This window comes from Canis aureus, chromosome 14 (genome assembly GCF_053574225.1).
Source record: "Canis aureus isolate CA01 chromosome 14, VMU_Caureus_v.1.0, whole genome shotgun sequence".
NCBI classification, from domain to species: Eukaryota; Metazoa; Chordata; class Mammalia; order Carnivora; family Canidae; genus Canis; species Canis aureus.
In genome coordinates this window covers 24,834,211-24,853,564 of record NC_135624.1, presented here as the reverse complement: position 1 = coordinate 24,853,564, position 19,354 = coordinate 24,834,211, and the positions used below count along the sequence as shown (strand labels likewise).

Genomic DNA, 19,354 nt, shown 5'->3' with positions numbered 1-19,354 from the left:
GAGGCAAAAGAATGTAACATAAGAGTGAACATAACAGAATAAAAACATCCCCACTCAGCTTGAGGAAGAACCTTGCTCGTTTATTTTTACAGCTTCATAATATTTTCCACTACAGCTGGATTACAATTCAGTCAGTCAGTCCCCAGTGAATAGGCCTACAGGTGGATTCCAGGTGGGGTTGTTATCCATGTGTACAGTGAATAACCTTGTTTATCCATAGCTCACATATGTGCAGTGTATTTGGAAGATAAATCCCTACATGGGGAATTACTAAGTCAGAGTATTTTTATAGGTCATTTTTAAAGATAAATATCCAGGTTACCATCCATACAGGTTGAACCAAATTGACTTGCCTTTAAGTTTCCAAGATGCCTAGAAGTCCAACAGGTGGCAAAGTCATTAAATGATAGATCCAAGAGGATGGGAAAGCAAAAGGATCCCTTTAAAATGAGATTAAGAAAAAGACAGGGCACATATTAGGCATGAAGTAAGTGTTAGCAATTTAAAACACTTTACCTTTCAGAGTATAAAAACTTTTCTCTCTCTCTCTCTCACACACACAATCTCAAAATAACCATAAGTGAAGCAATAAGGGCCCAGAGAGGTTAAGTGACTTCCTCAAGGTAACACAGCAAGTGATGAACAAAAAGCACAGCTGTGATGGGGACTAAGGACTGAAACCTAAATTTTTCTTGTATGCTGAGTGCAGGAACTAGGCCTCCCCCACACCTGGCCTTAAAGAGATCACAACAGTTCTGCATCCTGTGGGCCTTGAGTGGAGAGTGACTCACCCATCACCCATGATTCTAGAAATGGTGTGTGCCAGAACAGTGTGACTGTATTAACATTTTGCCCCTCAATTTCTTTCCAATATTCTTCCCAGAAATTGCTCTAAAACTCCAGGGCCCCATGGAAACCTCAGGAAAGCCTGCCTGTTGACTCTACGTGAATTTCAGCTGTGACTGCTCCCTTGATAACAAATGGATATTACTAAAAGCCTGGCCCCAACAGATGCCTGCTGTAGCTCATGGCCAGAGCCACATTATCTGTGGCTGAGAGGGTGAAGGAGATAGCCCATTCTGGTGCCAGGCTGTGTGCGGTCAGCTCAGAGGAGAGGGGGACACCACCTGAGGCCCCACTGTTACAGCCAGATGCAGGACAAGGTGTTTTTCAAGTACATTTGTGGAGGGAGGACTCCACTGAGAGTATAGTATGGGTGATGCTCATAAAATCACCTCTCAACCGTCCTGGCCACCTGAAGAAGTCATCTGTGACATGCCCTCCAGACAGAGGTGAAAGAGGAAGGCCTGGAGCCCAGAGTCTGTGAAAGAAAGCTATGTGGCCAAGGACCACATGATCTAAAAAGGAACAGAACCTAGTTGGAGCAAGGAATCCAAAGACCAAGAATTTAGCAGCACCTTCCTGGCATTTTATCCAGAAACCAGTGGTTGGGTGGCTTGATCTTCCAGACCCTGCTGGCGACAGGAATTGTTCCTTCGTGAAACAGTCGAGGAATACTTACTTGCTGGGTACCTACCAGGCCAGACACTGTTGGCGTTGAGTAAGGCAGAGCCAGCACCCACAGTCTGGGGAAGGGAGATAGCAAACAGGCTCTTAAATAAATATATACACAAGGTCATTTCCATTAGCGACAACAGCTATGAAGGAAAGAAGTGATGAAATGATGTGACCTCGCCTGGTCAGGCAGCTTGGATTAGCAGACTCGGAGCTGGGACCTAAATATCAGGGAGCAGTCAGCCCAGAGAAGACACAGGAAGGAAGGGGCAAGTCAGAGCAAGCAGAATGTGAGGTTCTTCAGGAAGGAAGAGCTCGGCCTGGCCCACAACAGAAACTTCATGGAGACGGCAGGACAGGGATTTGGGGAGCTGGACCCACACAGGCAGCCACAGTCCAGATCACAAGGGGCCTTGATGGCTTTAGAAACGACAGTGGATTTTATCTAAGTTCATGTTGAAGCCACTTTAAGAGTAGTGGTGGTGACAGTTTGTTGTTTTAAAGCAGGGGAGTGAGGTGCTCTGGTTTGTATTTTTAGAAGACCACTCTGGCTGCTTGGTGGAGATAATAGACTGCAAGGTGGGAAGGAGACAAGAAAAAAAGCAGGGAGTCTTATTAGGGCTGGCGCCAAGGATGAAATATCCCTGCAGGCCATCCAGCATTCTTTTCTCCATGTGGATGCTCAAGAAAGACAGGATAGGGACATCTGGTGGCTCAGTGATTGAGCATCTGCCTTTGGCTCAGGTCATGATCCCGGGGTCCTGGGATCAAGTCCTGCATTGGCATGCCCACAGGAAGCCTGCTTCTCCCTCTGCCTGTGTCTCTGTGTCTCTCATGAATAAATAAGTAAAATCTTAAAAAAAAAAGAAAGTACAAGCCATGGGACAGATCTAGTCATAGGGAATAAGCCCTGGAGCAAGAACTGAGTAGTGTTAGCCCTGCATGAGAAGACAGCAGGCAGGGAGGTGAGGTCTCTGATGTCATCTGAGCACTCTTTAGAGGGGTAGAAATGGTTCATTTGTTCATAAAGGAAGAATTGCACGAGGGCCAGGGACAAAGTAGTCTCTCCATGACCCCCTTCCCCCTCAGCACTGCCCCATTTCTCCGTTCCCTTTATCATAATACTCTGCCTCCTTCCTCTTGTTCTCTCCTGAACCCATTCAACTACTTCCATCCCCATCACACCACTGAAACTGCTCTGAAGACCTCCATGTTGCCAAAGCCAACAGTACCTCAGTCCTCAGCTGACTCCACTGATCGGCAATATCTGACCGGACTGATTCCTCTCTCCCTCTGGAATCACTTATCCCCTGGGCTTTCCTGGTTTTCTCCTCCTCCCCTTGCTCCCCTATCCTCTCTGTTTCTGGGACCTCCTCCTCTCCTGACCTCTAAATGTAAAAGCCCCCAGGGCTAGGTCCCCAGACCTCTTCTCCATCTACACCCAGCATTTCCATGATCTCACTGAGCCCAGTGCCCTCCAATACTATCTGATGTCTGTCTCCCAGTTGCATATTGTCAGCCGGAACCTCATCCCTGAATCTGACTTCTTTACCCAACTCCTATTTGACATCTCCTCTCAGACATCCAACTGGCATCTCAGATTTAATACGTCCAGAATAAGACTCCTGATCTTCCTCCCCCAAAATGCTCCACCCTCAATCTTTCCCCAATTCAGTAAATGGTAACCACCTTTTTACACATAGTACATTACATGTTCGGTGTCTGTCTTCTCCAGCAGAGTATAGGCTCTGTGAGCTCAGGGGCTTTGATTTCTTCACCGCTCAATCACCGGGGCAGGAAGTATTTGGCAGAGTAGGAGCCACCTGTTGGATGGATAAAACACCTCTTCCAGGAAGCCTCCTCACTCCTTTAACCAGATGTTTCTCTCACCTCACAGAGCTATTGCCTCTCCTCAATGGCACAGTGCGCAGCTGCCACTGTGTGGTCATTTGCATGATTCTTTGGTTGACATCAGCCTCTACCATCAGTCAGCCCATAAACAACCAGAGGGCAGGTGCTATTCTGGTTTCAGTTACCAGGATCTAACTTGGAGCATGGCACACAGGAGCCCCTCGATAAGTAAAAATGATAATATTTTTAAATGGATAAACAGATAATACGGGCTATGGGTCCTCTCTCCAGAAAAATATGTTCATACAGCCACACACAGCATGTGCTGGGACTGCAGGTTAGGAATTCTTGGTCTTAATCCTTTCAGCCTGTCCTAACAAAATACCACAGACTGAGTGGCTTAAAAACAAGTTCTTGCTCACAGTTCTAGATGCTGGAAGACCAATCAGGGCACCTGCATGGCCGGGTCAGCTCACTGGCTGCACACTTACCATCCTGTCCTCACACGGAGAGAGGCTAGAGAGGTTTCTGGGATCTCTTTCCTGAAAGTGCTAACCTTATTCATGAGGACTCTGCCCTCAAGAATGAATCGCCTCTCAAAGGCCCCCACCTCCTCATACCACATCACCTTTGTGGGTTAGGATTTCAACATACGGATTTGGGAGATGGAGACCTCAGGCCCCTTGATATATTACAACAGGCTCAACTTACCCTGAAATCCAGAGATACTGTCCCCTCTCCTCTGTGTCCCTCGGCCACAGCACACAAGGAAGTAGATTCCTCAACAGAATGTTCTAATGAGTTGGAGATACTTGTGAATCCTCTCAGAACTGGCACAGACAACAAGCCTTATACACAAGACTGGGAGGAAGCACAGTGAGACCAAGGGCAAAAGGAGACCCAGAGAGAAGCCCTCCCACAGAACATTCTTGTCCTTTCTTCACCAAAAGAAAAATGACTCTGCTGGTGTCAGTTGTGTGGCCCATGACCCAATTCAATCTCATCAACTGGCAATAGCTGCCTTAGATGCACAACTACATAACCATCTCATTGATTTTATAATTACCACTGACAGAAACACATCTAGACAACCTCATGAACATACATTCATTTCTTCAGTAAATGTTAATTGAGCATCCACCATGTGTCTCATTCTGCAAGACAGTTTCATATGGGGGACTACTTAGCATACTACTTACCATGAGTATCGGGTGCTGGACTAAATAATAGCTCCAGCACTCAGCCTAGATACTCACTGCTGTCATAATTGGAGAGGTTCTTTACCTCAGTGTTCTTTACCTTGGTGTTCTATGAAGGTGACAGAAGGACCTGTTTGCAGAGACTGTCATTCACCTCCATAATGAGTACTCTATACCAAACCTATCTACCTACTGCCAACCACACAGAAGCAGCAGCAGGTGCTGGTGTGAGTCTCCAGCAAGTCCTCACTAGAGAGCTGATGGTAACCCCTGAACAGAGGAGCTAAGTGAGTAACTCTGGTTCAGGCTAGACTTCTTTTTCTGATCCTAGGGATCTTCATATATTTACATATTTTCTGGTTCTATCGCGTCTGTACTACAATAGTCACTTCCTTCCTTCAAGGTCCTTTTAAGTAATTACAGGACAATTCTTTAGTTGGGCTTACATGTTTGTTCAAAATGCAATCTTTTAAGTGCCAAGTCTTTATCGAAAGATTTCTGTAGAACAGGCTTCGCAAAGTACCTTCTTGTACTTCTTGTACCCCTGTTCTCCAAAATTTACTCAAGGCAAATGAGTACGACCTCCTTTTCCCTTAATGGTATGTATCTGGTATGTCCCAGGCTTCCAACCACTAGTAAATCCAAACCCATTACATTTATAGTAATCCCAAATCTTGATGATTTAAGCATACCTTCACCAAGTCCAGCTTTCTAGAAAAGCATTCTCCACCAAAAATTCCAGCAAAGCACCAGGGGGCGCTATTACAAGCTGAGTGTACTCAAGCCCCCACCAGCTCCTGAGTCCCATATAAGGTCATTTTCTACTTCAAAGTCGTGATGAAATGGGGGTTCACAGAGAATCAAAGCCTCAGGCTTCAGGCTTCATCATGCTCCAGCTTCAGTGCTCTGAGCCCAGCACTCAACCACTGAAACTCCATCCTTTGTCAGACTGCTGATCTCTACCCACCCAAGACCAGTTCCCTGCAAGGTTCCCACAGAGCCATGCTGAGCTCTGATGATGGTTCCTTCCTCTCTTTCCCAGAAGATGGGGCTTTCAAGAACGTGGGGGAGGTGGGGCCAGAGTATGCTGTGAGGGGACAGTCGTAGGAAGGCACCACTGTAACTGCCACCTGTGATTCCCCTAATTTCCACTCATCGTTCAGTCTGAGCTACTCAGCCACATGTCTCCCACTCGGGTGTCATCTTCTCTCAGGAACCTGTTTTTCTGTCATCTAGCAAGGACTGCTTTCAGGACTCCTAGGCCATCAGACAGGCCTGAACACAGATGAACCATATATGAAAACAGGGCTTCTCTGGCATCTTTCCCACAAGGCTCCCAACCTCTTGCAAAACAAGAGGTATGAATGGACATCTGTGTTTGGTGTTCCCGGACATTCTTTGAAGGGCAATAATTCCACAAACACTGCAGGACATCGAGGGGGTAGTGGGCAAAAGCACAAAGAGGATCTGACTCCACATGGAACATCACAATTTCTGATCCAGTCAAAAAATACCGTGCCACAAGTACCTGAATGGGCACTTTATTATTTAGGGAAGGCTAAATGCTAAATCAAGACTCACCAATAATTCTGTGACTTAAAGAAACACACCAGTTTGTCTCTGAGGATCAGTTCCACATTATTTCAAGTTAGACATGAGACTCTGCTCCATAGGGTCATTCAAGAATCCAGGCTGATGGCAGCTCTGCTATCTTCAATGGGTAGCTTTTGAGGGGGTCATTCTAGTCCTCAGCCATTCATCAGGAGGCAAGGTAGAAAAGGTAGGCACTGCCTACCCAGTGTTTCCCACATCAGCCCCTTACATTCCAATGGTGAGAACCTGGTCACATGACCACACCTTGCTGCAAAGGAATCTGAGAACTGTAGTCCCTGGCAGATCAGCCATATACCGGAGACAATGCTTTCTCTAGAACAAGGGACAGCAAATTATACCCCAAAGGTCAAACCCTCAAGTCCCCTTTGTTTTATAAAAGTTTTTACTGGAGCACAGCCATATATTCATTTCCATATTGCCTATGACTGCTTTCCAGTTACAAACGAAGGGTTGAGCAGTTACGGCAAAGGCCTTACGGCATGCAAAGCCTGAAGCATTTATTTGGCCCTTTATAGAAAACATTTGCCAGTCCCTTCTTCAGGAAAAACAAAACAAAACAAAACCATGCATTCAGTGGGACATCTAGCAGTCTACACTTTCAAAATTTATCTCGGAAACTGTTATAAAGACACATAGACAAAAATATTCCTTCAAGCAGTTTTGTCATACCAAAAGACTAAAAACAACTTAAAAAGGACTGTGAAATTATGGGCCATGCATACCACAGAATACAATATAACCTTTGAAAAGAATGAGGAAGTTCAACATGTACTGATTAGAAAATATCCAACTATTTTAACTTTAAAAAGTAAAATGAAGGGACACCTGGGTGGCTCAGCATTTCAGTGTCTGCCTTGGGCTTGGGGCGTGATCCTGGAGTCCCAGGATCGAGTCCGACATCGGGCTCCCTGCATGGGGCCTGCTTCTCCCTCTGCCTGTCTCTGCCTCTCTCTCTCTGGTGTCTCTCATGTGTCTCTCATGAATAAATAAATAAAATCTTTAAAGAAAAAAAAAGTAAAATGAAGAACAATGTTTAGAATGTTACTACTTGTGGGGGAAAAAAAAAAGCCACAACAGAAATTCACGTATAAAACCTATATGCTAACATGGACATAAAAATTCCTGGAAGAACACAGAAGAAACTGAAGACAGATTGTTTCTGGAGAGAGAAATCTGAAAATTAAAATACAGGACTTCTTACCATATACTTTTCTATATTTTAACTATATACAATATGCATGTACCACCTATTTTTAAAATAATTAATTTGGAATGCCTGGGTGGCTCAGTGGTTGAGTGTCTGCCTTTGACTCAGGTTGTGATCCCAAGGTCCTGGGTTCGAGTCCTGAATCAGGCTCCCCACAGGTAGCCTGCTTCAGCCTCTGTCTCTGCCTCTCTCTGTGTGTCTATCATGAATAAATAAAATCTCTAAAAAAAATAAATACATAAAATAAAATAACTAATTAAAAATTACTCAGAAAACCACATACACAAAACAGTTCACCTTTACTTCCATTGCTAACCAACCCCTCTTCTGAAAGACATAATCCTTCTTACAAGCCACGGTAGCATCTCCAATCAGATATAGTCAGTTCTACTGCACTGTGAGCCGTTTTGCATTGTGGTATCCCCACCTGCCCCCACTCTATCATATATCAGATTCTCAGAGATACTTCATTTCTCTTATTTTCATAGTCAACTCGCAAATTCTATTTTAGTCAACTGCTTTTCTTAAAAGTTCCTCTTTCCAAACAGACAAGCATTTATCGGTATTTCTTCAGTTCTCTCACACATGTTGAGTATAAAGAGAAGCAACTCTGACCTCAAACAACAATTAAGCACAGAAAGATAAAAGTACAGTTCCTGATAAACAACTTTTCAAGAAAAATCTTGCAAGGGAACCTACCTTTAGGTTAAAACTGATGGCAATCCAACTCACACGGGCTGAAGAGGAAAAGAAATCCACTGGTTTATGTAACTGGGATGTTCCAAAGTTGTGGCTGGCTTGAAGCAACAGAAAGATCCAGGCACTCAGAAATGCCTTTAGAGCTCTTGCTCTGCTCTCAGTTCTGCTGGGCTGCCTTCTGCAATGGAGCCCTTTAGCAGCAGTCGGCCTGGGCACCATAAGCCCCAAACTCCCAGGCCCTCCCAGGCCCCTAGTTTAGCATTCCTCATAGAGAATTTTTTTGGTTTTTAAATGTCAATACAGCAAATCCAGAGAATTCTGTGACAGGTCATTCTTAGACTTGTCCAGGGATGGGCTCCAAGCCTGGCCCAGCTTAAGCCATATGCCTTAAAATACAGGCCACCAGGACTATATGAAATGTGCAAAGAGTTCCCAAAAGGAGCTATAGGAGTGGGGAGTGGTAGGTAGAAAAAAACCAAATGTCCTCTTTTGCTTCTACCTACTCAAGATTGTGACCACTAGACATTTTAACAAGCTTAAAACTATAAACCTTGCTCCCTACACTGGCTAGAAGGAAGGGGTTTTCAATTACAAAACAAGTTGGCTGCAAAGCTCAAACTCCTACACACACATTGTCTGATTCATCTGTACTAGACACAATTATGAATACCAGATTGGAAACCTGCTCATAAATTGGCAAAAAAAAAAAAAAAAAAAAAGACCCAACAAAAATGCAATTTGTAAATCAGATTACAATCAGATTGTAAGAAACAATCAGAAAGTCAGAAACTTTCTACTCAAGACAAAGTATTTCCATAGTACAGCCTGCCAAAATTTATCTTCATTTTAGCCACATGCTTTTTAAATGACCACCTAAAAGTCAACAAAGATATGCAAGTACGAGGTCTATAATTAGATCTAAATTATAAAATAACTTAAGAGGTTGTGTTTGTATTCCTCTTACCAAGGTTCATTCACTTTCTCCCAGAATCCTCCCTGGTTAGCTGAACCAAATGGATACATGACATTTCCTTTGATTGATTCTTTAGTAATGATTGCAATTGTCCCTCCATAGCACAAGGCAGAGGATCTACATTAACTGAAAGTTTCTCATAAGCGAAACTCATCTAAGATCAAAACCCTGGACATCCTTGCTTTCAAAAATTGCTCATTTCTGAAATTGCTCTACTGTTACAGTAGAATCGTGGAGACATATATGAGAGTTAACATTATAAGCTGGTTTAATGCCAAATGTCTTTTACTTGGAATTATACTATGAAAGACAAATTTCCAAAACATCTTCAAGAAGGAAGACTGATACATGTACTTTTTTTTTAAAGATTTTATTTATTTAGGGACACCTGAGTGGCTCAGCAGTTGAGCATCTGCCTTTGGCTCGGGGCATGATCCCAGAGTCCCGGGATCGAGTCCTACATCAGGCTCCCTGCATGGAGCCTTCCTCTTCCTTTGCCTGTGTCTCTGCCTCTCTCTGTGTCTCTCATGAATAAATAAATAACATCTTTAAAAAAAAAAAAAAGATGTTATTGATTTATTTGAGAGACTGAGGGAGAGCATGAGCAGGGAGGCAGGGTGGAGGGAGAAGCAAACTCCTCATTGAGCAGAGAGCCCAACTTGGGGCTCAATCCCAGGACCCTGAGATCATGATCTAAGTCAAAGGCAGATGCTCAACCAACTGAGCCATCAGGCACCCTGATACTGATACATGTATTTTTTTTTTTTTTTTTTTACCGGGGCTGGGGACTGCGCCTGCGCAGCCGGCCCAGCCCCTGATACATGTATTTTAAAACAATGGTTCCTGTCTACAAGTGAAGTATTCCTGGGTATCTCAGGAAAGGTGACATAAATATCTTCAAAACAAAATTACTTTTAAACCAATTTTATTTAAAAACATATATAAATTAGGCCAAATAACACTCAAACCTGAGAGGGCTGCAATCTTTTCTTAAGAACATAATAGTCCAAAAAGACTAATACTTATTGCTGATTCAGCTCACAGTACCAGCCCCCTTTAAGCAGCAGCACAATCACTAGCAAACATTTTATGGGCACCTTTTAGGGGCATAAGGGATTCACAGAGCAATGAGCCACAGCCTTGCCCTCAAGGAGCTTACAGTGTAGCTGGAAAGAAACAAAACATCCAGAACAAAGTCCACACATCTATCTTAACAAAAGGAATTACTGGCATAAGTCATCACATGTTTTTAACAAATGAATATTGGAATATCTTAACAAATATGCACTACATCAAGTTTCAACGTGACATATCAAAAAAAATGTGTTGTTATTGTTGTTGTTGTTTACTCATGTTTCAACTCAACTGAATTAAAAGAGGAAAATATAATTCCAAGCCAAATGTACCATAGTGTTTGCTGTCCCAAATGAAGGGATGAACTGTTAGTGTCCTAGAATTTCTCCACGGTTCTCCATCCAGATGTCAAGTTCAGTAGTTCTGACTGCCAAACCGATGTACAAATTCAGATAGGGAGTAGACAGCTCCCCATCCTACCTCAGGATCCATACTGATAAAATCATTCAGGTTCATTTTGGAATCTAAAAAATTTATGAAAGAAATGTCCATTGAAAATACAATAAAAACATCCAGAAGACCAAAAGTAGGGGAAATTACTCAAATGGAGAAGCGTTCAATATCACTTCTGTAGTAGTCTTGTCTCAAACACTTAACTCAATCTAATCATGACAAAACATCACAAAAACCGAAACCGAGGGACACTCTACAAAATAGCTGACCAGTACTCTTCAAAAGTGTAAAAGTTATAAAAGAACAGAAAAAGAAAAAAAATTGTTACAGATTGAAGGGGACTGAGACAGGACAACAGAATGTAATATCCTGGGGTAGATTCTGGACCAGAACAAAGAAATTAGTGGGAAAACTTGTGAAACTTAAGTAAGATCTATAAGTCAACAGTACTGGATCAATATTTTTATATCAAGTACATCATTTCCTTGGTTCAGAATTACACTATGGTTATGAAAAATTCAACATCAGCAGACAGAATCTGAGTAAAAGGTATATGGAAACACTACAGTTTTTTAGCAAATTTTTTAGAAGTCCAAAATTATTTCAAAATAAAAACTTAAATGAAAAATGCATAAAGGAGGGCACTTGATGTAATAAGCACTGAGTGTTATATGCAACTGTTGAATATTTAAGCTCTACCTCTGAAACTAATAACACATTATATATTAACTGATTTTTTTAATTAACTGATTTTAAATAAAATTTTAAAAAACAAAAAATGCATGAATAATCAAACTACCAATTTATTGGATTCAACTACAAAATTATAGGAAATTCAGAGGCTACAAAAGAGACACAATCAGCAAAATCCAGACTGTTTCTCCCAGATCCAGTTTCTTCAACAAATAAATTGTAAGAAAAAAAAGAGTTGGGCAAGGAACCTATATATTAAAAAAGACTCTTAAGAGACATAACCAAACACAATGTAGGGATCTCAATTGGACGCTGATTCAGATAAACACACTGTATAATAAAAGATATGGGGGCAGCTGACTGTCTCAGTCAGTAGAGCATGCAGCTCTTGATCCTGGGGTTATGAGTTAAAGCCCCATGCTAGATATAGAGATTACTAAAAAATCTTAAAGAAAAACAAAACAAAAAGATGATGACTTTATGACTTTATAACTGTGAATCTGAACACTGGCTAGATATATGATGATTTTAAAGAATTATTAAATTTTTTAGCTGTAATAATGGTACAATGATATTTTTTTATTTTTTATTGTTTTTTAAAGATTTTATTTATTTATTCATGAGAGACACAGAGAGAGAGAGAGAGAGGCAGAGACACAGGCAGAGGGAAAAGCTCCATGAAGGGAGCCCGATGTCGGACTCGATCCCAGGTCCCCAGGATCACATCCCAGGCTGAAGGCTGCACTAAACCACTGAGCCACCTGGGCTGCCCTGATCATATTTTTTTTTAAAAAAGAAAGCCTTATATTTTAGAGATCCATACTGAAATATTGAAAGTTGAAATGACATAGTATCTGGTATTAGCTTCAAAATAATAAGAGAAGGGCAAAAGTGAATGGAATACAAATCGATTGGCCATGAACTGATAACTTCAAATTTGGTCTGATATACTATTTTGTCTAGTCTGGTATATGATTTCAATTTTCCACACTAAAAAAAAAAAAAAATGTGTGACAAAATAATGGCCAAATGTTTACAAATTTGATGAAAACTATAAATCCACCAATCTATGGATCTAACAAACTTCAAGTGGACTAAGCCTAAAGGAAACTACATGACAGTCCATCATAACTGAAACGCTAAAAACCTTTAAAAATACTGAAAGGGGAACACAGAGAAACAAATACGAGATCAGAACCCACGCAAGCAGAAAACAAAGGAGAGACGCCTTTAAACAACTAAAGGTAGAAACACATAAATCTAGTATAGGTTACCCCACAACTCCCTCTCTCAAAAGTGAAGGTAAGCACTTAGGATGTAGAAAACTAGAAACAGGGTTGCTAAACCCCCTGTAACAAAAAAGCTAGATAATCAACAAACACAGAACTTTTGCTAAGGTGCAGGATTACCACATAACCAGAAATAAGGGGAAGACAGCCACCTGTCAAGAAATATGGGGTGGAAGCTCTTGCTAACCTGGGTAGGTGCCAGACTCCACATAGGCCAGTAAGTCTGTGAAAATTTCTAACAAACTGCTTTAAAAGGAAATCCCAACTTCTGAAATACAACATTTGTTTTCTAAGACGTTCCCTCTCTTTTTTTTGTTTTCTAAGACTTTTTAATGTAATTAAATAAAAGATGATTACTATATGCAGCCATTTACTATCTAAAAAGATCAATGTATTAAGAACAAAATAAAAAAATGTTTTTAAAGGTCAAGGTATAACAAATAGACATCTGTCTCTAATTTCCCCCATGAGGCACTATAACATTTCTGTTTACCTAACACTGGTCTTCCAGCTTGGCTCAAATTAGCCAGTGTTACTATACATTTGGAAGTAAAAAAATGAGAAGTATATGCAGGCAAGAGGCAAGAAAGGACTCAGAAAGAGAGAAGGGAATTTGGTGTACTCAAAAATTCAGCCCAAGACAGGAAATGTCTTTAAAAACTGACCCATTGGTGGCCAATGCTGGAACTGATTCTTCAGGGCAAGGTATTACAACTATAAATTTCAGTTTCCTTCTCATCAGGGTGGGGGCGGGGGGGGAATCCTTTCTTTAAAATACACTAAATGCTGAATTGAAAATAGTGGTCATGCAGACACCTGGCCACCAAAATTATTAAACATATAACCCTAATGTCTGAAACATCAAATGTACTAAATTTCAAGCCCTAAGAGTCAATCCCACCACTGAATGCAGGGAACAGAGGGAACTGCCTTTTTTTTTTTTTTTTTTTAAGATTGTATTTATTTATTCATGAAAGACACACGGAGAGAGGCAGAGACATAAGGCAGAGGGAGAAGCAGGCTCCATGCAGAAACCCCAACGTGGAACTCAATCCTGGAACTCCAGGATCACGCCCTGAGCCAAAGGCAGACGCTCAACTGCTGAGCCACCCAGGCATCCCAGGAACTGCTTTTTTAACCTTATTTTTTATAAAACATTATGAATTAGCTAAAGGTAATTCTCACTTATCCTGACTTCAAATATATTCCTTGATAAACACGGGATTTGAAGTAATGAGTTTACTACATGAAAGAACATTATAGTGTGGTGAAATTATGAGATGGGAAACTCATGCTTGCTCCACACTTCAGAGGAGACTTCTTTTAGTTTCAATCTCAAGTTCAGGAGATCCCTGATGAACTAGCTACACACAGGGTAGAAACAGACACCACCATCTCCTCTCCCCATCCTGCCTAGCTATGCATCTGAGGCAAAGGGCCTAATCTTCATGCACCTCACTTTATGCATCTATCAAATGAGGAAAATAAAGCGTCCCTGAGCTGCAGTAAAAATTATATCAAACTAGTTTGAAAAGCGGCTGGCACCAAAGCCTGGCACAAAATAGCATCTACTGGGCGGTAGTCATCAAAACTGAAAGGAATGACTCAAAGAGGGGCCAGGCTGACAGGCTGGTGTTTACTGAGTGCTAGCTATGTGCTAGGCTCTGCGTTGGATGCTCATGTCTAAAAGAGAAATGGGAGTGGCTGAAGGCATGCTCTCCCAGACCACAACCTATATGGCAGGTTGCCTGAGATTAAAAGGAAGATCTACGATGCCCTCTAACCTAGAAGCTATCCCAATTCTAGCACTGAGGATAGCAAACAGCCTGGTAAGCCAAAAAGCAGCTCCAATACAAATGTTTAAACTCATGAGAGAGAGCTTCTCACAGAGAGCATTCCAAAATCAGTTTGAAAAAACAAAACAAAAAATAAAATAAAATCAGTTTGAATCCTCTTCCAGTGTTCAAATACACCAAATATATTTACTTTCTTCCTTGCTGAACTCCAAACACTACAGTCCTATTTTTCTGGCATGTTGTACATGTACAAAGCATTTTCACACAGAAGGTCCCATCCCCTAGGATGGGATGACCTCACCAAGAAACGGCAATGCTGCGAATTACTTAGAATCGTAAATAACATTTCAAACTCATGTGGAATGCCAAACGATGGTAATGCGGTGAAGAACTCTTTATCTACTTAAATCTCAGAAAATTATTAATTGGACTGATGCCTAAAAGCACATAAATGAGATGAGTGGTACAATAAAACCTGCTGGCTCTCACTTCCTTCTACTGTAGATTTTCTCACAGAGCCAGGGAAATGACATTTCACATACCACAAGAATGCCATAGGGACTTTGGCCCTAATGTGAAACTCCATAATAGCAAGGTGCTATGCAGACCTGAAGTGCAGTGTTCTAACAGTAGGCACACCTAACACCCTGGTGGTGTGCAAGTGTCATGGTTCTGCTCCTGAACACCTCTCCCCTCCCCTATGAGCTCTTCTGCTTTCCACTCCTGTTTTCTGTGCTTCAATTCCCAAATCTAACAAATGCGTACATCTGTGCTTGCTGCTACCTTCTTAGGACTCAAGGAGTTTCATACAAAGAGTAACACATGATTTCTGTCCCTGGTTAAGGGGCACTGATCTGTACAGTGACCAGAAAGCTTTCTAAAAAGGCATTTGAGGCTCACCTCCAGTTTCAATACAGGGATATGATGGAGGAGGTTCTCTCCAGTTCCCACTGGAATCTTTCATGTGAGATCGGTCAGAAGCAAAGTTCTTCAGATACGAATCTGCACGGATCACTCTAAATTTCCTGCAGATAAAACAATATTTGCTCCCATTAGGAAGGTTCCACGTAAAATTCTCGATTTTTAGACAGACTCATTTTCTATGACATACAAAAAAGTACCCAGACATTTTGGTACTATCAGTAATACACAAGTATGTATGCAGCTTTACCACCTGTTAAAGAAGCCACAAGAAAGGATCAGTTGAAATCCAACACTACACAGGCACAGAAATACATCTGGGTACCTTTATTTGCTCAGTTGTACATCAGGGGTAGAGGGCCTAATGTTCAGTTGCTGCCATCACAGATCTCTCAATGTTGCCATCATTAAAGCCACAACCCACAACTGCCCACCCACCCACATACACACGTATGAGAGAAATCCCCAAAATGGCTTTCAGAAAATGTTTGGGATCTCTTAAAAGAATGCCAAGCTTTTATATATTGGACAACCTCTAAAACCTTGAAACATTTTGAGTCTTCTATGTAGCACATCATTTTCAAATATCAACTCAATGGTGATACCAAAACAAGTCATCTTTGCAAAAAATGCCCCCCCCCCAAAAAAACAGAAAAGTTCCCTCATACACTCATACAAACTCTCTGCACAACTGTCAAGGTCTAACTTGAGAAAGTAGGTAAAGCCATTCTGAATCCCCTCACCTTCTAAACTGTGGATGGATGTCCTCATCAGACTTAAAGGCATCTTCCACGTAAGTGTCAAAAGGACAGGGAAATGGCAGGACAGTGTCAAGATCATATATGAAGCTCTGTCCTCCACTTGAAACATGAAGCAGGACAACATGGTAATCCTAGAAGTAAAAGTTGCTAAAGTTAACCAAATTACCTCATGATGGTGAATTCCAAGGTCACAATAATATACATACATATGTGTACGTATGTGTGTGTATATATATACACACACATATATATGTTAAACCATTAAAAATGATTACAAGATTAATATAGCCCTTCTCAAAATAGTAAAAAACAAAGCAAACACAAAGCCCTAAAAAAAGACTCAATGTCCAGTGACAGGGAACACTTAAGTAGTGAAGATGCTCATATGCATTAAATGCATACCCTTTGATGTAGCAATTTCACTTCTAGGAACCATTCCTACAGAAATAAACGGCAATATGCACATAAAAGTATATATACAAAGAAAATCTCTGCAGCACCATTTACAATAGTGAAAATTCAGAAACAATCAAAGTCCACCACAAGAGAAATAAAACCACAATGCAGCCACTAAAAAAAAAAAAAAAAAAAAAATTAGGTGAATTTATGTAGAAAATGGAAAAACGGGACATGTTACATAGTTGAATGGGAAAAGTAAATTCCAAAATATGTACTATTTAGTAAAAGCTTTATGTATGCAAAGACATACATGTGTATTCCAAAGAACACATACATCCATATGAATACAGAGAAAAAAGTATGCAAGGATATCCTCCAAATCATTAACAAAAAGGATTTCTCAGGCTAGCCTGGAATGTGAAAGGACTTTTAAATATTGTTCTTAAGTCAGCCAACCCCCACTCTGTAGCCATTAAGGGAGAGATGAAGACAGCTTCTCCTGTGCAGCTCAGCGTGATGCACCACACCCAGTCCCTGATGCTGGGCACTGCCCGACACCAGTTAATGGCTAGAAGGGAGGACATCAGGAAGATTATCAAGGGGCATGAGGGCAGTCTGATGCTCTGAGTCCCTCAGAAGGAAGGTGCTTTCACAGAGAACATGACTGGGAAATAAAAAGGCTCAATCACATCAGTACCACATTAGTAACACCACCTTATATTTCTACTATTTCAGAGCTTATAGAGCACTTTCTCTAATGTTGTTTCATCGACTCTATGATGATGGAGTGGAGGTGATTAATTAAGACTGGAGATGCTGTGCCATCAAAGCCCAAAGAGCTTCCTTTGGCTCCAGTGCTACCTGAGTAAAGCAGAAATAGCATCAGAAATGAATGCTTATACCCTGCATTCCCCTTAATGCATGCTACCTTCCAGATAAAGTAAAAGCATCCTCCTTTCACTGGGTGTGTCCGTGTCTTTCCCGTCCTTCTGCAGCAAGCTTTCCACCTCTCCCCACATCCATCCCTTGCATGCTGGCTCTCCATGAGTCTCCCACTTCCTACTAGAAAGTCTCTGCCTTATCCAAAATCTGTTTCTCTCTTGACACTTTCTACCTCATTATTACAGTGGTTTGGACATGCCTACTCTCTATTACTTGTGGGAAATTGTTACTGAAATAAAGATGCAAAGATGATAAAGGTAGGTTCTGACCCTCGAGTTCATGGAGCAGACTGGGAACTAGTAAGGGCTACAGGACAGTGTGACAGTTGCAGAGAGCAGGTGGCTTCACGAGAGGGCAATGGGGTCAAACCTCAGCCTCTCCCCTTCCAGCCTGAGCTTCTTCCTTTATAAACTGAGATAAGTGTAGTATTTACCTCAGACTGTTGCTGGGACAATTACGGAGATTGTTAGTAAACACTTTTTTTTTTGTAAATGCTTTTTAAAAACCAACTCAGAAATGGAGGGGAGTGGGGCCCAAAAGCCAAGGAGAGTTTCACAGAGGAAAGGCTGCCACGGCTGAATCCCACCTGAGGAGAAAGTGTTCCAGGAAAATAGTACAACTTGCCAAAAATGCATATGTAATGAATATACACAACCTCCCAGTTAGTTTAGGTCCATACCCTTAGATCCTAGATGGCTGGTGAAATGGACAGGGAAAGCAGTCCTCAACTCCATGTTGCCTTTATAGCACAGATGTGGAGTCAAGGAATCCAGATCAAGCAGCAGCCTCACTGAGCTGGGTTCAGCGCCTGCCCAGATGCCAGGACGAGACCAAGCTGGGCTAGGGGGAGGGAACTCCACCTAGAAGGTGATCAGCTTCTTGGGACTGGGTGTCTCTATCCACTCAAGGTCCTCATTTCCTACCACAGGGCAGCAATGAGGCAAAGACACATCTGCTGAAGGGTGCTGGGAGACTTCTTGGAACAGGAGTCCCTACTCTGGGCTGCCATGAGATGCTGGGTAAGGGGGACATGACTACAGATCATTTCTCTAAAACGAGAAGAAAGACTATGACTCAAAGTCAGCTGAGTGGTTCAGCAACGGGGATGACTTCTAGGGCACATGGACAGTCTGCAATAGGGATTATGTAGCCATTGTTGCTAACAAGAAAAGCTAATGCTTCTTGAGTACCAGTACCAGATGCTGTACCAGGTACCAGGATAATGCCTTACACATATTATCTCACTTAATACTTACAACGCCACTGGTCAGAGGACACTGAAGAGAGAGGGTAAATAACATGTCCAGCTCACACTGCCACCAATGGGAGGACTGGGACTTAACCCCCAATTTGGGATTTGGGATTTAATGTTAGCATAGCAAATTACCTGCTGGTAAAGGAAGCAAGAACATGAGCTCTGTGAGGCCAAGGACTTTCATCTATTTTATGCCTAGCATATGATAGGCACTCAATAAATACAGGTTAAATGAGTGAATGAATGAAGGCGATTTAAGTGATACTTATTTTAAGTAAGTATCAGAAACAAGATGTTCATTACATTATCACAAATGGAGTTTTTCTTTTATCTTCATGTTATTAGCATAGACAAGTATTCAAGGGGACAGGTTAAAGTAACACATACATGTGTAAAGGGCCCTAGCCTAAGATGCAGTCCTGCCACTAATCAGATAACTTTGAGCTTCTTGCTTTGTCTTCTGGGCTCGTTTCCTCACTTGAAAAATGAAAGGGTTGTAGTAGATCTGGGTTTTTTAAATGCTAGTCATGGTGACTCAGGAGTCTGCTAAAAATATTAACTCCTAAGTCCTTCTCTAAATCGATTAAATCAGAAACCTGTATTTTTAATATGATAGCCAGATAATTCTAATGTGCAGCTGTACTAGATATTGCTAAAGTTCCTCCCAGTGTTAAATGGATAATAGTCTAGGAGATCACAAATATATCTGCCCC

General features: G+C 41.6%; 1 protein-coding gene and 1 long non-coding RNA gene across 5 annotated transcripts in view; one reads left to right on the top strand and one right to left on the bottom strand.

The window, feature by feature from the left end:
- The window catches only part of NTAQ1 (N-terminal glutamine amidase 1), a 226,642-nt gene that overhangs the window by 161,941 nt on the left and 45,347 nt on the right, over positions 1-19,354 (bottom strand). For 2 of the 4 annotated variants that reach the window (XM_077847121.1, XM_077847122.1), the window contains 3 exons: positions 16,028-16,176; positions 15,264-15,388; positions 9,967-10,656 (listed from right to left, as the gene is read on the bottom strand). In XM_077847121.1, coding sequence (XP_077703247.1) covers positions 10,547-10,656; positions 15,264-15,388; positions 16,028-16,176 — 384 coding nt within the window. In that variant the 3' untranslated portion in view covers positions 9,967-10,546. Of the gene's footprint in view, positions 1-9,966; positions 10,657-15,263; positions 15,389-16,027; positions 16,177-19,354 lie in introns of those variants that run through there. The other 2 variants (XM_077847123.1, XM_077847120.1) reach the window with 1 other exon arrangement.
- On the top strand, positions 4,659-17,404 carry LOC144283272 (uncharacterized). Its single transcript, XR_013351718.1, has 2 exons — positions 4,659-4,852; positions 17,180-17,404. It is a non-coding gene; the product is annotated as an uncharacterized LOC144283272 (long non-coding RNA).